This window comes from Macrobrachium rosenbergii, chromosome 39, assembly GCF_040412425.1.
Source record: "Macrobrachium rosenbergii isolate ZJJX-2024 chromosome 39, ASM4041242v1, whole genome shotgun sequence".
In the NCBI taxonomy this organism is placed as follows: Eukaryota; Metazoa; Arthropoda; class Malacostraca; order Decapoda; family Palaemonidae; genus Macrobrachium; species Macrobrachium rosenbergii.
Window position 1 is genome coordinate 242,501 of NC_089779.1, and position 20,408 is coordinate 262,908.

Here is a 20,408-nt window from a genome sequence, read left to right on the forward strand (position 1 = left end):
TCTGGTAGCAAGTCTTTAATATTCTTCTGGCAATACTTACCAGATTTCCCAACTGTCAGCATAATACATGGCCTATAAATGGGAACATAAAATAAATTAATCTGTTGTTCGCGTTGACTTGACATTTTTAAACCAATCTGGTCTGATAAACTCATTCTAATTTCGGACTGAGCATAATGCATGACTTTTTCCGAGTAACTTTCCTTTTCTCTCATCATATCTCTCAGCTTGCAAACTACTGTGTGTTATTAATTTGTATTTCACCAGCTGTTTCCAGTAGCAAGATTTTTCAAAATGTAAGGGTGATTTGAATCCACACAGGCCCTCTCTCACACCCACGACGGTGCCTGGAGTTATAGTATATGGATATGTTGACTAATAAGTCATTGTTGCAACTTAACCCTTCTGGACGTATTGAAATGAACAGCAGATCTGACGCCAAATGCTGAACATTAAAGGTATAATACTGAAAACTGCGTTGAATTTTGGCAGCCGAATGGCTTGGTTAAATACATATCGCTGGGTTTTTTTCTTTAATAATGTTTATTGGCTATGGTAATCATTGCAAATTCAGTGTAATTTCATGCTGTGAGTAGCAGTAGGCAGTATGTATACTGTAGTTATCAGTGACGTCTCTAAAAGTCAGACATTGATCAAGCTATATGATATGCATGAATCATATTTGATATCAAAATTCTGTCCCTAAATATTTTATTTTATTTATTTATTGATTTATTTTGTAGAGCGTGGCCTAGGTCTTACCTCTGAACGGCTTCTCCGTTAACGTTTCGTGGATTGAATCCTATAGTATTTAATTCATTTCACCTTCTCTCACAACTAATTCAGTGTCTGCGTTCTCTTTCGATATAAGCCTCACGTAGAAAGACCCATCGAGAGGTGAGCCACCTCTCGGCAGTGGCAGGAGTCATTCAAACTATATACATCTGATCCTATATTATAGGTCTAGAGAACTTGGTCTGACCACCCATCCCTCGGTGTGCGCGACGTCGCCTCTTCGGTGACGTGACGACCACCAGGTCATCGTCGTTTATCTGCCACATTTACTGGTCGTTAATGCCATTTTCTCCCATTCACCTCCCCATGACAGTTAATCCCTAATCCATCCAAATGGGATAATCCCAGCTGCGAGGAAGAGAAAGCATTCGGGATTTGGGGATTATCATCACGGTGTTACTTGAACGTTTCGGGAGGGGCGTTTCTGGCTGACGTGGGACAGGGGTTTCAAAGGAATGATGAAGAACGGGAAAAGGAAAACGTTAGGAGAAGAATTTTCCCTGGCAAGGGAAATGAAAGTGAAGTGTCATGTCATTCGCGTATGTCTATGGAAAATGTTCAGATGGTCTTGTTTAACTCCGAACGCACGGATTTAAAACCTACTCGTGGATCAGGATTCCCCCTCTGAGTTTTGAGGGCAAAGAAATCCTCTGTTTTGTCGTTTCTTTTCTGTACGAGTTCCTCTCTTTCTGAGCTTCAGTACCTATATTCCTGTGGTCTCTTCCTCGATTCTAGATCGAGTCATGTTGAAGGTGGTCTTATGGACGTTTTATGACATTTAGGTGTTTTTTTTTTTATGTGTGAGAGAATCGTTAAAAGTAACCTTACGGGTTCTTTCCATCAATCGTGTTCTCTTTCATATGATTAGAGAACTTCAGATACAAAATGTGTCACTTGATAAGACCGGCCGGAATGGATATTCCGGTGATCTTTGTTCCATATTTCTTCGTAAGACCAACATTTAACAAGTAAAAAATGCGCCGAAGTTCCTTCGGCGCAGTCGAGTTTTCTGTACAGCGTATAATGCTGTATGAAACTCTCAGCCACGGCCGATGAAACTTTCAGCCACAGCCAGGTGGTGGCCTGTGTTTTTGGCACCTATAGCGGTGCCAGACGCACGACCGTGGCTAACTTTAACCTTAAATATGATAAAAACTACTGAGGCTAGGGGGCTGCAATTTGGTATGTTTGATAATTGGAGGGTGGATGATCGACATACCAATTTGCAGCCCTCTAGCCTCAGTGGTTTTTAAGATCTGAGGGCGGACAGGAAAAGTGCGGACGGACAGACATATAGCCATCTCAATAGTTTTCTTTTATGGAAAACTGAAAATGAAGTCCTATTTTTTAGCCTTTCATTGTACTAGAGCTTTGTTGAAATCAGTTGCATTCCTAAGATCACCTCAGCAGATTTCCGTCTTTTTTGGTTATTTCGCAAGAGCTTCGTTACAAAAAAAAAAAAAAAAAGTTTCCTGAGGGAGTAACATTTACAAGAAATCTAGATAAAGTTTCCTAAGGGAGTAACATTTACAAGAAATCTAGATACGCCGTATCTTCATCGGAGGAAGAGATTCCATAACGACTTCCCGGCGCGCGAAGGAAGTGACATTTTGTATCGCCTTAGGACCGTCCTCCTCCGGAAGTGAAAGACGAAACGACAAAAAAAAAGAGACTGAGTTTCCGATGTAGCTCATAAGTAACTGTTTTTGTTTGTTGCTGTCGAGTAGGACCTGGAGGCGATGGAGATTCATGACCCTGTCTGTAATTTCTCTTTGGAGCTGAACCATTGATGGATAAAATTCTTTACTGTGGACGCAAGTGCCCATTCATCAAGCGATTGGATTTTAAATCACAACATGCAATGCAGTGCGTGTCTGTGAGAGAGAGAGAGAGAGAGAGAGAGAGAGAGAGAGAGAGAGAGAGCATGTGAGGATACGTATGACGTGTGTGCTGTCTCTGTCTGTGTATACGTGAGCGGTTTGCGTGCTTTTACTGTCAGTTTCGTTCCTGTTTACCGAACCTTTCCCTTTCTTCCCCAGCACCCTTGTCACCTCTCTTATGGAGGTTCCGTTGTCTGCTTGAATTTTCCTTTCCTTCCAGCCCCAAAGGTCTTTGTTCGTTGTTATCGCAGCAATCGGTAGCTGCCCTGTCAATGAGTTGTTTACGTCGGCCACGGAGAGAGAGAGAGAGAGAGAGAGAGAGAGAGAGAGAGAGGGCAGTTGGGGGTGAGGTAGGTGAGCGTGAAGGGATAACCATGTTAAAAACTTACCCAGCATCCCTCTTTAATATAAGTGATAGGAGATTCTTGGCAGCATACATTCGTTTATTTGTGTAATATTTTATAAGCGTATAATAAATCAAAGGAGATTGTAGCCATGAAAGGTATTCTTATTACTTGGCTGATGAGAAATCTTTCGCAGTGCTTATAAAAACACTATCAAAACGAAAAATAATAATAACAGCAGCAGCAGAAACACTGAGGGGCCACCGAGTGTCACGACGTCACACCACCTCGTTTCGTAAGCAAGGGGACGGGGCTTCAGGATCGGAAGTGGCCAGGGAAAAAGTAGCAGTGGAAGAACGGTCAGGAAGACATCGTCATTGTAGAGCGCGGAAAGGAAGGAAAAGAGTTGAAAGGGGCCACGGACGGGAGGGAGGTTTGTGGGGATGGGCATGAGAGAGAGAGAGAGATAGGATAAGAGGGTCAGACGAGGATGGCGAGAGGGAGAAGGATGAGTAAAAGCCACCCAAGACGGAAGACCCGGGGTGCGGTGTAGCGGATGTTGTCAAATGGCTTTACGGTGTAGGTGGTTGGGGCACCTTGGGGCAACCCACAACCACCACTGCGGCCCCTTCCCCTCCCTTCGTAGGTGCCAGTGTGGCACACGACCTTCTTCAGTAGATGTGATGCTGTGAATCATCTGGCGCCACCGCCTTTGCTTTCTGACAGTTATTGGTCTGACCTTCCGTTCATAATTCGCCCTGTTATTCTTTGTTTTCCTTGGACCTTTTTCTCTCTCTCTCTCTCTCTCTCTCTCTCTCTCTCTCTCTCTCTCTCTCTCTCAGAACGCGAAGTAAAAAGCAAGAGTATGGTGGCAGCATTACTTTTGCACATTTTTTATTAAACATCATGAAACGCTAATGGGACTTATAAAATCTGCAATATGAAAATCGAAGAAAAAGAGTGCTAGGCGATATAACTGCAAATAACTTGAATCACAGTAAAACTAAAAAGAAAACCTGCCTTCTTTTTATGAAGGTTGGAGAGGTCTAATGCTGTAAACGTCATGTCTGAGAGATGACGTATACCGGAAGGAACAAATCACTTGCCGAGGATGTGCAAAAAAGCCACGGATAATCGCTCCGACCTGGTGATGCTTCAGTGTACAACTGGAGCATATCACCTGCACCCCTAAGATTGACTCCAGAGTGCCGGGTTCCCCGCCTTACTTAGTTTAAGCTTAGCTTCTGTCCATCAGAGCTTTCTCTCTCTCTCTCTCTCTCTCTCTCTCTCTCTCTCTCTCCATAAGTGCAAGTGAGTAATTCGTGTATTAGTGAGTGCACTTCTAATGGATCTAATGATGGGACGATAACAGGACGTCCTATATGATATGAGACTGTTAAGGCAGCTAGACTTCCGGCAACACCGTGTTATAACCAGCTCCAAAATTATTTTCCAAATTGTCCTTTATCATGTCTGTATGGGCGGGTTTTCTCCAGGGGGTCAGATGGATGTCATTAAGCTCAGTTATTACGAGTCTGCTTCCGCCTATATATTTGGTTTTACCATATATATATATATATGGATGCGTTTCTGTCGCGCGCCTTAATTTTCACGAAAGTAACAACGATTCTCAAGGGAAAAGGGATTAGACAAAATCGAAAAAAGCCCATCCTTCACCCAGTGTTATCAGTCTTGCCTATTTTTGTTATGTAGCAATGACCGAGAAGAAATGCTTTTTAGATTTTCTGAAGTGAACTGTATCGAATGACCTGACCGGCTGATTCGCATCCTGTTTAGACCGTTGGGTTGACCGCCGGCGACCCTCTTTGTTGTGTCAAACAGCCGCGGCGGCAGACAATTTTCATTCTGCGGCCGTGATGATGACGATGATAATGATGCCTTTGTTGGGACAAATCTTCCGAATGAGCCGCCTTGATTTAGAGGGTTTAACGGGTTCGGGTGCTAAAACATACCTGCGACATGCGTTATTGCCAAGTACAAGCCTCTAGACATATATACATGTGAAGGCACATATGCAAATGTACCCACTGTACATTACATGTGTGAGTGCTAGTGTGAGTGTAAGTGGCCATGACACTTGTGGCTATTTGTTATGTCAGTGGAAATAACTGTATTATATATATATATATATATATATATATATATATATATATATATATATATATATATAATATATATATATACACATACATATAGATATGTCTGTGTGTGTATGTGTGTGTATAATATATATAGATTGACAAATAGATAAATGATTATATAGACAGATATGTGTGTGTTTTTGTACTTTTTATATTATACTGTAACATTTCTGCGTACTGCATAGTTTCCTTCAATCCATGTTTACCTACGAATATTTTTCTCTTTTCAGATATGGCTGTGGATTACTGGGATGATGATCCGGAGAGTAATAAGCGCAGCGCAACCGGGATCATGTCCGACAGTCTGTTTCTGCCCCTTGGACCCCAGTGGACGTCGTCAAGTGATCTGCAACACAGGAGGACTGGTTGACCCACTACCTGTTCTAGAAATGCCGTCAGATGCCGAGATTCTGATAATCACCTCACCTCCAGACCGACCAAATACTCTGACCCTGGGGCCCATTTTCAAAGGTCATCGTCGTCTTGAACAGATAACTGTGACAAGATCTGGAATACCTGCTTTAGGAATTCATTCATTCTGGGGCTTACGACGTCTTCATACTCTGAATGTCTCTCATAACAGTATCTCCGCCATCATTGAAACAAACTTCCGAGGAGCTGATAAGCTTCACACCCTGGACTTGAGTCACAATCACGTAGAGTCAGTACCTTCTGCAGTCTTCCGCTATGTGCGAAGCCTCCACTACCTGAATCTCGCTCACAATCGTATTCCTGATGTAGTTCCTCGAATGATGTTTGGACTCTCTCTTCTGAAAGTTCTTGATTTAAGTCATAATCCTTTAGGGCACCTTCCTGCTGACCGGTTTACTGATGTTCCAAATCTGAGGGAACTAAGCTGTTCCTCCTGCGGTCTCCAGGCAATTTCCGCAGAACTATTACAAGCTGTGCCTCATCTACAGGTGCTAGACCTTCGGGATAATAGGCTGATGGATGTACCACCCATCACATTATCCCTTCAGCTCAAATCACTCTTGCTGGATGGAAATCACATTTCTGCCATTTCATCAAATGCACTATCTGCACCATCTTTGGAAACACTGACAATAACTCACAACCGTTTAGCATCCGTAAAATCTCGTGCAATGCAGAACTCTTCAATTAGCTATCTTGATGTTCGCTACAATCGACTGACAAAACTGAGACCTGAAGCCCTCAGTGATGCTTTAGGAAAGCTGCGTAATCTTCGTTTGTCTGGTAATCCTTTACGAATTGAACAACTGGTGCAAATGATACCACGAGCAAGGCAGCTTCGACACTTGGAGATGGGAGAACTTGGTCTGGCATCTTTGCCAGGGGAACTCCTCAGACAGTCTCGTCACCTTAAGACTCTGAATGTCTCTGGAAATTACCTCTCAGATTTCCCAGCCTCATCATTATTTGCAACACCTCATTTGTCAATTCTTGATCTCTCCCACAATAATTTCAGGGGTCTGGAACAAGATTTAGTGACAGCATTTAAAACTATGGCATCACTTGACAAAGTATGGCTACAAAACAACCCATGGCAGTGCCAGCGTTGTCATATAGCTCCTATGCTTGATTGGTTGAGAGATCCAAGTTCTTCACATCACCCACATGCTGATGCTATTTGTCGGGACATGCCAGATTCTCCTAGATGCCTGAAATGTACTGGACCCCCAGATCTTGCTGGACAGGCTCTCCAGTTGCTAGAGAAAGCCAATGTTCCTGACTGTGGGATTAGCCAACCTGTTTGGCCAGCATGGCTTGGTGGCGCACAGAGTGATGATCCTCGTTCCCCTCGCGATCACCACGCAGCAGAGTCAATAGAAGAACTCCCAAGTCTGGAAGTCTTCTTTGGGGACCACATGGCACTCATCATTGGTGTTGGCTGTGGGCTTGTTTTGGCCCTCCTCCTAGTTGTAGTGGCTGCCCTTGTGCTTGCCAGGAGACACTCTGCTCTGTACTATACTAATGAAACAGAAGATAAAGCTTCATCAGAGAAGCTAATGAGTAGAAACAATAATGACAACAGCCCTCAGGGACCTCGTGGAGGTACTCCTCGGTCTTTTCCCAGAGCCCCAACACCTTATACAACAAGACACGGACCAGCAATTGCTACCATTGACGAAGTAGACAGCATTGCTGGATCATCAGTAGACTTGCAAGTTGGCAAAGAACTGAATGCCCCTAAGATCGTTCGCCTCATGGCTTCTCCATTGCCTTAACTCTCTCTCTCTCTCTCTCTCTCTCTCTCTCTCTCTCTCTCTCTCTCTCTCTCTCTCTCTCTCTCTCTCACTACTTATCTCTCATCCGTTTTAATTCCACACACACACAAAAAACAACACATTGGAAAGAAAAGTTAATTGGATGGAGGATATTACATTAGAGTGAAAAAAGTTTGTGGTCAGATACCTGAAACTGATACAAGAGAAGCGATGGGAGAGGAGAAGACCTCCAGATACGATACCGCTAGTGCAAACCGATGACCGCAAGTTTGCAGTAAATTCCATCACGAAGTTCCCTGCAACGACCTGACTTCCTCTTGCCCTATTTCAGTTTCAGTAACTGGGATATCAGTAATGTTTATGCGGAGCTTGAGACCCATTTTTGTCTACTCCTTCGAGGTGTTAAGCCCATGCTTTGAATAATTTTCTAGTTAGTGACTGTTAACCTCTTGGAAATACGGATTGCTCTTGAATATCATTGTTTTTTTATGAATGACCTCCAAATTTATTTTATTAGAGTATATCTGACTTCCTATTTTTCTTTTCTATCTTCTTCAGTCACGTAACTTCTTCCATTCCTCACTATCTCTCGCGGACTCTTTATTTTCCATATCTGTTAACTTTGTATGTAAGGCAGATGAGAATTGCTACGCATACCTTCACATTTTATGCAACAGAAGCTGTAACCCTAGAATAGATAACGGCTGAAGGTTGGTGAGAAGTGTACATATTGCCTACACTTAGGTACAATAACTTACGAAGATACTTATTTGCCCTGGGTGTTTAGCTAAAATAAGGGGATGTCTCCTTTCGTCTGGTTGCAAGCTAAAATTCGAACCAAAACAAGACTGGAATCATTTTGTGCAAAAGATAAAGCCAGAGACAATGCAGAGCTGATGTTGACTTTCTTGATCTTATTATGTCATCGTGGTGTCATATTTTCCGCTAACAATAACCAGTGAGTGCTTACCTCATCTGTCGCCTGACATGTCATTTGATCCTGGTGACTGCGCTGGATGAGATCAGACTGGTTCCTCTACTCTCAGTGAAAGAACGCTGGATCTTTGTATCTGTGGTTCAAAAGGGACTTCTCTAGCTATGTTTGATTTTTTTTGTAGCATAAATAGAACATCCTGTCCGATAAATAAGAAAAGGAACTCAATACTCTATGGAGAAAAATAGCACGTATCAAAAGGCTGACAATAAAGTGTATAAGAGATAATGCACAGCAGTGAAATTTTTAGTATACACACACATATATGTATAAAATGCCAATTTTATGTTCAGTATTATGTGGGTTGATTTAATGAATTCCGGGGATATTGCTTGGAGCTGGATCTACTTATTTGTCAAAAGGGTTTAAGAAAGGGAGTCTCTTGGCTTTTCTTGTTATAACTAAGGTTCATCTTTAGCTCTACGAAGCCAGGTATTTAAAACACGGAACGCTATAACAAAAGTGACCAGAGCGACTGGCACCGCGTTGACACCGAGCATTCAGCAGAAGGCCACAAAAGCTTCTCCAGGCTATGAAGGTTGTGTAATCCAGACCAGAGTATCGTGGAGATCTGTACGGGCATCCCCTTCGAGGAGGTAGTGCCGCCGGAAAAGTGAATCCAGTAACACCTTTTCCTTCCATGGCATATCCTCGAGCCCAAAACTCCATAGGAATATGCGCCTTAGATAAGACGAGAATAGAAGGGCTATAGACGTCATGCGCCTTCTACTCCCCACCGAATCTATCTCTTTAAAACCAATTTCAGCCACTCTTGGGTTGCCCATGCGAAAAAGAACTCATTCAGGCACAAGGCCAGCAAAATCTAAAGACAACTGTGAATCTAATGTGCTGATGGTGTGAAGTGTAAGACCACAGATTTGCCTGGTTTTATGTATGCACTGTGAAACCACCTTCTGCGGACGCCCCATTCAGTATTTCGTGCATTAATCTTATTACTCATTCTCAGCCTGCCTTACTTCCTTGTAAATAGACTACATAAGGGTTATCAGATATTACACAATAAATGATTTGTGTTGTTTGGTGCACAAAGGTCAGGAAAAAGGTTATGTATAGTCTTAAGGTAACTCAAGTGGTTAAGAAAGATTCGAACGGAAGATGAACGTTACATCTTCCGGTCCCCTTAAATTAGAAGTTGCCTTTATTGTAACCTTATCAGAGGCCAATTGCTGAAAACAGTGAATTTTTGTCGCGATGTTGGTGTTTGTCGCTTTACTTTTGTCTCAATGAAAGAGTTGAAACGCATACAAAAACAGTTATATATCACGTAATTAGTCATAACGTCTTCATATAACATAACAGAGTTAGAGAAAACCAATGTATATGCACTGAAAATAATTGTTTTCAGCATGTTAGTTGTAAGGTTTTATCAATCTGTTGTGAGACTGTTGTATTTTGTAAATATATAGATTAGGGTGACTCCATGGAATACAAGCTTTGAGTAACGTCTTAGTATCCTTAAAAATCTGATGTGTTTCGAAATAAAAATCCTCTGTAAGTAAAAGTAGAATTGTTTATATTTTTACGAAAATGGTTTAAAAATCTGATGTAAAACATTCTTTCTGAAAAAAATCCACTTATTGATGACTTGACATTAAAGTATATTCTCTTGGCAGAATTTGTATGAAGATAATAAATCAATTTAATCTTCTTTGTGCTTTATTTGATGTTTTTGTGGTACATTTTATGCAAGAAATGTACAACTCAGAAACAGACCGAAGTGTCTAGGATCAAACTGGACTGTAATGACGACTTTAAAAACTTTAATGTGAATTCTCTCTCTCTCTCTCTCTCTCTCTCTCTCTCTCTCTCTCTCTCTCTCTCTCTCTCTCTCTCACAAAACATTCGTGCAAATTTGCCTTGAAATATGCCACCACGCTAAAAAATAAAAAAAAATAAATTCTAACTGTAGCTACTGTATATAATTTACTTTTAATATGAAAATGACATCAGTAGGTTAATGCATTGTACATATAGGTTTCACGTCCTATTTGGTAGAGTTCATTCACTAAATGCCTAGAAGCACAACGCTGCACAGTTCAGATATTTTGATTATAGATCTCCCGTAACTTCTATGAACGAACTGTGGCTTCCATTATGTAGTGACTGCTTTGTTAAGAAACCTCTGAGATATGTGTAGTTTTTTTTTTTTATCGAAAATGCCAAGTTCAGTATGTAATATTTACTATTTTTTAATATTAAAAGATTATTAACAATTCACTACTAAGAAATAGCTGATTATTTCTTACGAAAAAAAATTAGAACTATCTAAATTCCCATTGTTGATTAGTTTATATGGAAAAAATGAGAAACATCTTAATTCCCTATTGCAAAACGAATCTTTTTCATTCTTATGCAGCAATCCGACTTAGTGTAAACGGTGATCACAGGTGGCTTTTTCTTATTGCCGTACATACAGGCAGGAGTAATCTCCTATCCTGCTGAAATACATAACCTCATGTGGAGCCTGTCGCCTTGTAGGGCACACCATCACTTGCACTGATCGCGGAGACTGTAAATATATAGGATTAGCGCTCATGGTGACTAAGAACCTTGGGAACGTTTCCTTACTGTGACTTACATGACTAGGTTTTGTTATCTAGATTACTTTTAAGATTCTAGTTGATTGCCTCTTAAAGTCAAGACAAAAATCAGAATCTCATTTAGTTTGAATAACTGTGATACTAAACAATTGATTCCCCTCTTGGGGAAGTTCATACCCCATGTCATTCTTTTGCTGTCTCTTGTGAATAAAGTCTTAAGTCATCTCGGTTGTTTGATTCCACTTAATGGGATTGTCGGTGGAGTTGCCAGGTCGCTCCTTCATCATCCTATATCCAAGAGTTTATTTCAGAAAAAAAAACGTTCACGAGGGAAGCCAGTTCTACGTACTCTGTTAGAAGTGGCTCTAGCCTTTTCCCGTAAGTTGTCTTGGCAAAAATAAAAAAGATTACTGGCGCATTCTCTCTCTCTCTCTCTCTCTCTCTCTCTCTCTCTCTCTCTCTCTCTATATATATATATATATATATATATATATATATAGAGAGAGAGAGAGAGAAGAGAGAAGAGAGAGAGAGAGATGCGCCAGTAATCTTTTTCATTTTTGCCAAAGACAAATACAAAAAAAACTAGAACCACTTTCTAAGAGTATATATATATATATATATATATATATATATATATATATATATATATATATATATATATATATATATATATATATATGTATATATATAAAAGAGAGAGAAGCAGTGTCTGTACAAAGAATAATATGCTAATTGGCTGAATAATCCGCATATTTTTTTTTGTCAAAAATAGACTCATGACTTGAGATTGCAGAATCAATGAGAACGGGCTGTTACTGATTTATTTTCAAGCTCATGAGACACATTCAGTCTTTAGAAAACTACTGAGATGGCTTTTTGTCTGTCTGTCCGCCCTCAGATCTTAAAAACTACTGAGGCTGGAGGGCTGCAAATTGGTATGTTGATCATCCACCCTCCAATTATCAAACATACCAAATTGCAGCCCTCTGACCTCAGTAGCTTTTTATTTTAAGGTTAAAATTAGCTGTAGGTGCCAACAACACATGTCACCACCTGGCTGTGGATGAAAGTTTCATGGGCCGCTGCTGAGAGTTTCATACAGCATCATACGCCGTACAGAAAACTCGATTGCGCCGAAGAAACTTAGCCGCATTGTTTACTTGTTTATTTCATCCACCAAGAAAGTTACCCTACTGAATTCTCTCTCCTGCCTGCCTGTGAGAAGACCACTTGAAAACTAGTGACTGGAATTTAATGAAGTGGAGTGAAAACTTCGATTAACTTTGAGTGGGCATCGGTGAGGATTTGATGACAGAGCCATATTATCGTATGCAATAAGTCATCCAGTAGAACTGAATCGCATAAAAATGCGCTCAATGGTTCTCAAGAATTTTTGTGAAAACGCTGCCCCACACACAGACCATTGCCTAACCGGAGGTTTGCAATCTATGTCTGCATATGGTGGTTCTTGGAACGTGTGATGTTGTATGTCATTTATTCCTTACACTTTACATTATTATTATTATTATTATTGCATACTGTACTACTTAAAACCATAAAGTCAATATATATTATCATTGTTATTCTGAAACATCCGTCCGGGGAAGGAAACGGCATCTCTTGAAACAAAGAACGCATCCCCTTCACTCAACGCCTGGCTGCCAGAGTTAGGAAAAACTGGCCAGTTGAGGGCTCATGAAGAAGCCCTTTTTATACCCTAAGCCTGCTGGGCTCTTTGGCTTCTTGTTAGAGCCTATTTAAGGTTGGCCCTTGAACTGCCGCAGCAACTGTTGCCATTTCCCACTACCGCACTTTCCACTTAGAAGCTACTGGGGACAAGAGTGCCTTTATTGACTTTACGGCCTAGGGAGGCGGGCCGGGAGGTAGGGGGAAATTTTCAAGGGCGTTCTCATCTAGACCTCCTGGCCGAAGGGAAAGAAGTGAAATAGGTACAAGCAAACGTTGGAATTCACATCGAGTTACAAGAGAATAAACAATGTGTAAAACAACGCACAGGAGCATTTGAAAATTTACAGTAAGTTTTACATACAAAAAACGACAATAAAACATGTCGTGAAAGGGATCACCTACGTAAAAATTAGCAGAAAATATAAGTTGGTGAAAATTTCTAACTTATAGTTTACGAAGACTAATATTTTTCTGAGACGTGTTGTTCAAAAAGAGGAGATTTCAGTGATATGCGTCCTTCAACATGTAACAAATTAATTTACAATAACCGAAATTAAAAGGTCGCTCTTTCCTTATTTAACAGTATGCGAAAAGAGTGAATGGATATTTACTTCAACAGGAATTTTGGTTCCTTTAAGCTGTTAATACACACTACATCCATACACAGTTTCACAGACACATTCACACATACATACACACATTAGATATATATATATATATATATATATATATATATATATATATATATATATATATATATATATATATATATATATATATATATATATATGTGTGTATATTATAAATAATGTGTGTGTGTCAATGTGTGCGTGTATGTACATAAATTATCGTTGCTTTGGAAAAGAAAATTTGCTTTATGAAATTTGCCTTGTTTTCATGATTCACTTGGTGACTACACACTCATAGTTTGAGAATATTTCTGAAATACCTTCCAGTTCAGACAAGAGACAAAGCCTTAGGTGGTCAATAAGAGAGAGATTTCTAAATAAAAAATTATCTTTTACATAGAATAAATAACTCCTGTTTGTAAAAATGGCACATACTTCAGTTACAGCTTACTGTATACTTCACATTAAATTATTGGTGATGATTCATCTCATCACACAAGAAAAAGCCTAACTTTGGCACAACGTAAAGTGACCAGATCAGATATGAGTCGCAAATCATATGTAGTAGCCTACATCTTTCCACACGAATATAAGATTCACAGCCAAAGACCTTTCATGCAAGTCATTGAATTTCGCCTTGTCCAGCGCTAAGAATGCCGGCCACTTGTCAGAGCAGACTTCCTTTGCTGAAAGACAGGCGATTCGTTCTCTTAGCACATCATAATTAAACAGTGGCATTTACTTGACGCCAGTGAAAGCTGTGAAAATATATCAGTGTGAGGATTTTGAAACCTTTCTTCCGTTGCTTTGAAGTGGACCTTTTCCGATCAGCTTGGTTGTAGTGAGTGCAGTTTTCTCTCTTTCTCTCTGTCTTACTCCTAGCGTCAAACTTTTGTTTTTACGCTTTATTTTTGTGTTCGGTTATGATTTAATTATATTATGTGTGAATACATTCCATAACCTCCCTCTCTGTCACGAAATTTACCATCTTCTCTTCTCTTTCTCTCGCACACACTTTTCACGCATACATGCTCGCTTCCATTACTAATCATCTTTTGTTTTGGTTTCTCCTCCTACATCAGCCGCTTATTTACATTCAGCCATTGCACGTTTTTGGGCAAACAGAACACACTTCCTCAAAGGATGTAATCCACATGCACACTTTTCTGTGACACAAACTGTCCTCCAACCCTCTTTTTTTCCCCACCAGATTCTAACAATCTGTCGATTGTTGCTTGGATCAAATTGCCACTCAGACCTGGAGTCCCACCAAGCGGTCTCGTGCTCAACCCAAGGAAATTCGCAGTTCAAACAAAATACATGAAATGGGCAGCGTAGGTTATGACGGCTGCTACCACAAGAACAGATACTGCTTGAGCGTTACAAGTTATCATCACAACTATACTCCACTGGGTAAATATTCGAATAGAACAAGCAGAAACCTCAACTTGACAAGCAAGTTTCTGAGCGGTATCATTATAAATCGTCTTTGAAATCATGAATATTAAAGACAGCAAAAAAAATTATACAAAGTAAAAACTATACCGAATTTGAAATAGCTTCATCTCATGTGCTTACGTCCAGTTCATAAATTTTAAGGATTCAGGAAAATGTCATTTTTAACTGAAAAGTGACTCGTGGAACGTTTTCTTGTATAACTGGGCCAATCAGATCTACTCGTTCTGTATTTGATCTTGACTTAGGAGTACGAACAGACACGCTTTATTGTCGATTGTTCGCCGTTGAAAAAAAAGTGGATGGTGATAGAAGTCCTCTTTTCTTATCATTCTATTCCCGAAATACAACAGTTTTCTACTATTGATTCTGTTCCTGAAATATTGCAGTTTTCTACTACAGATTCTATCGCTGAAATATTGCAGTTTTCTATTACTGATTCTATTCCTGAAATACTACAGTTTTCTACTACTGATTCTATTCCTGAAATATTGCAGTTTTCTACTACAGATTTTATTCCTGAAATATTGAAGTTTTCTATTACTGATTCCATTCCTGAAATATTACAGTTTTCTATTCCTGAAATATTGCAGTTTTCTACTACAGATTCTATTCCTGAAATACTACAGTTTTCTACTACTGATTCTATTCCTTAAATACTACAGTTTTCTACTACTGATTCTGTTCCTGAAATACTACACTTTTCTACTATTGATTATATTCATGAAATACTACAGTTTTCTATTACTGATAGTATTCCTGAAATACTACAGTTTTCTACTATTGATTCTATTCCTGAAATATTGTAGTTTTCTATTACAGATATTATTCCTAAAACAATGCAATTCTCTATTGCTGATTCTATTCCTTAAATTAAATACTACAGTTTTCTACTACTGATTCTTTCCTGAAATACTATAGTTTTCTACTACTTATTCTATTCCTGAAATACTACACTTTTCTACTACTGATTCTATTCCTGAAATAATAGAGTTTTCTATTACTGATTCTATTCCTGAAATACTACAGTTTTCTTCTGCTGATTCTGTTCCTGAAATATTGCAATTTTCTACTACTGATTCTATTCCTGAAATACTGCAGTTTTCTACTACTGATTCTATTCCTGAAATATTGCAGTTTTCTACTACTGATTCTATTCCTGACATACTACAGTTTTCTACTGCGGATTCTATTCCTGAAATACTGCACTTTTCCACTACCGATTCTATTCCCGAAATATTGCAGTGAACCCTTATCTTCTTATGAAATAATTTGGGTTCTTGGGGGAAATCATAAGAAAAAATCACGAGAACAACAAAAAACGAAATTTAGAAAAAATGCGAAATTTCTGAGGGTCGTCGAAGATAAAAGCACGTGCAAGACGGAAGGTAACTCAGAACCATGAGAGCTCCCCAGCTTATTTTTGGATTCCTTTGGCTTGCAGCATTCGTGCTCTTCCTTACTGCGCGGGTGGAACGCAGCTACAATGCTTGCTGCCTCTTCAACGACGCGAGTTTTGTGATGGACGAGGCACTTCGGATCCAAGACCAAATCGAGGGACATAGGCACATTTTGTGGTGGTTTAGAACAGCGCACAAGTTTTCCCTTGGCAGTGTGGACCCTTTGGCTGAAGATTCTATTGGTAGCCAAATCCATGGTACCTCATTCTTGGAACTGTTCGTCCCGGAGCTGAAAAGAGAGAGAATTGCGAAAGCAGCTATGGATCACTCAATGGCTTTCCTGGAAGCGGTTGTGAGGAACGCATTAGACTTCAACGCCTATATTGAAAATTGTAAGATAATCTCCAATAAATACATGGTTGAAATCGGTGACCTTGGAAAGCACAGAATGGACTTCGTTCTTCAATGTGATGATGAGCAATCCCCAACGCGCCTGTCGCTCTTAGATAAAAAGGAGTGCGAAGGCGTCGTACCTTATCACAATGTGTTCAGGCTTGCATTGCACGTTTGTCTGTTGGGTCACGTTGCCTTCTTCTTGTACAGGATCTTCGCTCTGTGTGTGCGGCGGAAGAAGAGCAGGAGTGGAGATGCGCTCTCACATACTACCCAACTGAATACTGGGAAGGACTCGGGGAACGCACCTGTGACTGCAGAAGTGAATCCCGATAGCTGGAAGACGAGTGATTCTGAATGACCTATCACTGAAAGAGACGGCATTGGCCCATGTTCAATAAAGGATATAAACTTTTTCACTTCTTTTATTGTGATTTAAAGAAAGATGTAGCTGACATTTTCTCGATTGTCTATTGGATTTTGTTTTTTATAGTTCTATGTTCCTTAGGATTTATTTTGTGATGCCCAAGACCAGCGCGTTACACCCACCTGGTCCTGTTTGTTTTGGCCAAATAAAATCTTCCCATGAATATGTTTTGTTTTAATCTTTTCGCCCAAGCCCAGTTGATCTCGTCACGACTGTGTGAGAAGATTGTTCTCAGTAACTTGTCTGTAATCAAATGTTTTATGTTATCGTTGCAGCAGTGACGTTATGAGTATTTTTCGCAATTGCACAATGGCAAAATAAATTCTTCCTATTACCGTTATTTTGCAATAGGGGTTCCCATTGGTCAGGATGATCACAGTGTTGTTGATACCTCATAACGCATGAAGAAAGAAGACTTTCAATGTCATGTACTCACATATACATACTTTCATACATTATGTATACGTGTATGTGCCTACATCTGTTGAGTTTACTTGCTTATACATTTAGTGTAAGTGTTTTTAAGTCTTTCAAGCGCGCATACAGGTAAATAAATTCCATAGAGGGAATTAATATATATATATATATATATATATATATATATATATATATATATATATATATATGTATATATATACACATATATATGTGTGTGTATAAATACATATTTTATATACATATACATATATATATACAGTATATATATATATATATATATATATATGTGTGTGTGTGTGTATAAATACATATTTATTTATTTATATATTATATACATATATATATATATATACAGTATATATATATGTATATATATACTGTATATATATGTATGTATATGTATATAAATATGTATTTATACACACACATATATCTATATCTATATATATATATATATATATATATATATATATGAACAGAGCAAGGCCACGTGGAAAGTGAAACAACAGCATGCAATATCTGTTGCCTTTATTCTAAAGCATTTTCAAGCTTGAAAATGCTTTAAAATAAAGCAGTAAGTTCTCGAACTCCTTATATATATAATATATATAATATATTTATATATACATATGAATATATATATGCATATATATGTATATATATATATATTTATATACATATACACATACATCTATATGTATATATATGCATATATATAATGTATATATATATATATATATATATATATATATATTATATTATATATATATATTTTAATATATATACATATGAATATATATATATATATATATAAATATTTATATACATATATATACATACAGATATATACAGTGTATATATATATACATATATATATATATATATATATATATATGTCTTTATATAAATTATATATATAATATGTATATATATAAATATATATGTATATAAATATCTATATATATTTATATATACATATATGTATATGTATATATAGAGGTATATATATATTTATATATAGATATGAATATATAATCATGAAGCTACGAATGTCGTTTAATATCCAATTCACGGTACTTCCGAAATATCCCCTGATGGGGAATTATCACCGAAGGGGAATTTTTTAAGTGATAGATAGGAACAGCCGGGTCTCATCCCGAAGCAGCGTGAACTGGATATTAAACGACATTTGCTAGCTTCGTGAGTGTAATATAAATCACGATGTAATAAAATTTTATATGAATATATATATATATATATATATATATATATATATATATATATATATATATATATATATATATATATGTATCTATATGAATATCTATATGTACAAGGTTTTCATTTTATATCACGCTGTTCTTCCCGAGACAGAAGTTACATTTTTATATATATTATCCCTAACTATTACTGATATGATCGAAAGTTAGCTACACCAAGTCCAATTGATAAGGTTATCGATCAGAGCCGTACATTCCGTGTTATGCAAAAGTAGCTGTTATCCAGTTCTACCTCTTAAAAATTTAGCCTTTCCATCATCTCGTGCCTTCAAGATTGCTGTAATCCTTTCGATGATAGAAGGTAAAGGAGTATTTTTTCTGACGATCGCAAAAAAGGAACAGAAATGAGTGATCCACCTTCTCAGCATTGACTGGACTCCGTCGGCGTCTTCAAAAGCTCCCAAACGCACTACCGGGAGTCTCTGGTTAGTCGACCGCGGTGTCATAAAACCCCGCAGGTCTCGCCCCGGCTTCTCTCCTCGGCCGAAAAGAGAAAGGGAAGGAAGGAAAGCCTGGAGGAAAAAGCCGTCTTTTCTTTCCCCCATTATTCTGCTCTTTCCATTTCTGGCTGAAACGAAGAGATGAATCCAAGCGTGACGTAACGTTGTCTGCGTAAATTTGGATTAAAGGCGAATTATCCTCTCTCTCTCTCTCTCTCTCTCTCTCTCTCTCTCTCTCTCTCTCTCTCTCTCTCTTATTTGGAAACGTTATGAGCAACAGTCAGCATACATATTTGTGTAGGAGACAGACCGTATCATTGACAGGAACGGTACCAAAAATAGCGACAGGCAGCTGTGAGTCAGCTGTGCTGTCAAAACCACCTCCAGTGTTGAGGTTCTTATTCATATTTCCAGTTCTGTGCGTTCAAATTAGTAATACCCATATATCGAAAAAAAGGGGGGGAATATTTTTCATAACGAAAAATTTTTATCACTTAGGACATAAGGGTAACTATGTATGTATCACATCAGCACAAATGCATCACGACAAATTCTTCCTCTATGGACCACCTACTAACAGTATCATCGTAATAGAAACGTTTTCTAAATCGTGAAGATTTAGATCAACAAGGCCTCAACGCCAGGGAATGCGTCCAACCGCAACATATAATAAATGAAAAGTGACAGTCGGGGGACATTTGTGTGCGAGAAAGGCGAAATCGCAGAGACGCATTTCGACATCATATAAAATTTACCCTTGAAGAGAGACGGGAGTTTGTGAGGCAGAGCAAATGCCCACGAACACTCCATTCATTCCAGATCTCTCGGGTATGATTGTTCTTCTTTTGGTATTGACACCGTAGAAGCTCAGTATTCACTTCTTTCATCATTGGGAGGAAGAGGAATTTTCCGGATAAAATGTGTGCTCAAATTAATTTTTGCACTCTTATGCACTGAACATGCAATTTTCTGGTTAAAATATATAACTAAGTCAATATCTGAATTCTTATTCTCTGTACATTCATCTTCACGTGTACGAACGTTGGTATCATTGCTTGTATACAAGAAAGGATTTATGTAGTATTAAAAAACACACCTGCAGTGTGTGTATGTACGTATTTTTCAAAGTATGTATGTATTTATGTATGTATGTATGTATGTATATATATATATATATATATATATATATATATATATATATATATATATATATATATATATATATATATATATATATATATATATGATGAAGAGTGTTGATAATCAGGGCATTGTTAGCAGAAAGTTGAAAAATAAGTTATGAGTATTTAG

The 20,408-nt window shown here is 38.4% G+C and overlaps 2 protein-coding genes across 4 annotated transcripts in view; both read left to right on the forward strand.

Annotated features, from left to right (window-relative positions):
• LOC136825624 (platelet glycoprotein V-like) overlaps positions 1-11,167 on the forward strand; it is a 104,779-nt gene extending 93,612 nt beyond the window's left edge. Inside the window, exon 2 of one of the 2 annotated variants that reach the window (XM_067082218.1) lies at positions 5,412-10,224. In XM_067082218.1, coding sequence (XP_066938319.1) covers positions 5,433-7,388 — 1,956 coding nt within the window. In that variant the 5' untranslated portion in view covers positions 5,412-5,432 and the 3' untranslated portion in view covers positions 7,389-10,224. Of the gene's footprint in view, positions 1-5,411 lie in introns of both variants that reach the window. The other variant, XM_067082217.1, reaches the window with a different exon arrangement.
• Positions 1-20,408, forward strand: part of Bre1 (E3 ubiquitin-protein ligase Bre1) — a 193,614-nt gene that overhangs the window by 101,862 nt on the left and 71,344 nt on the right. The gene's annotated exons all lie outside the window — the stretch shown is intronic.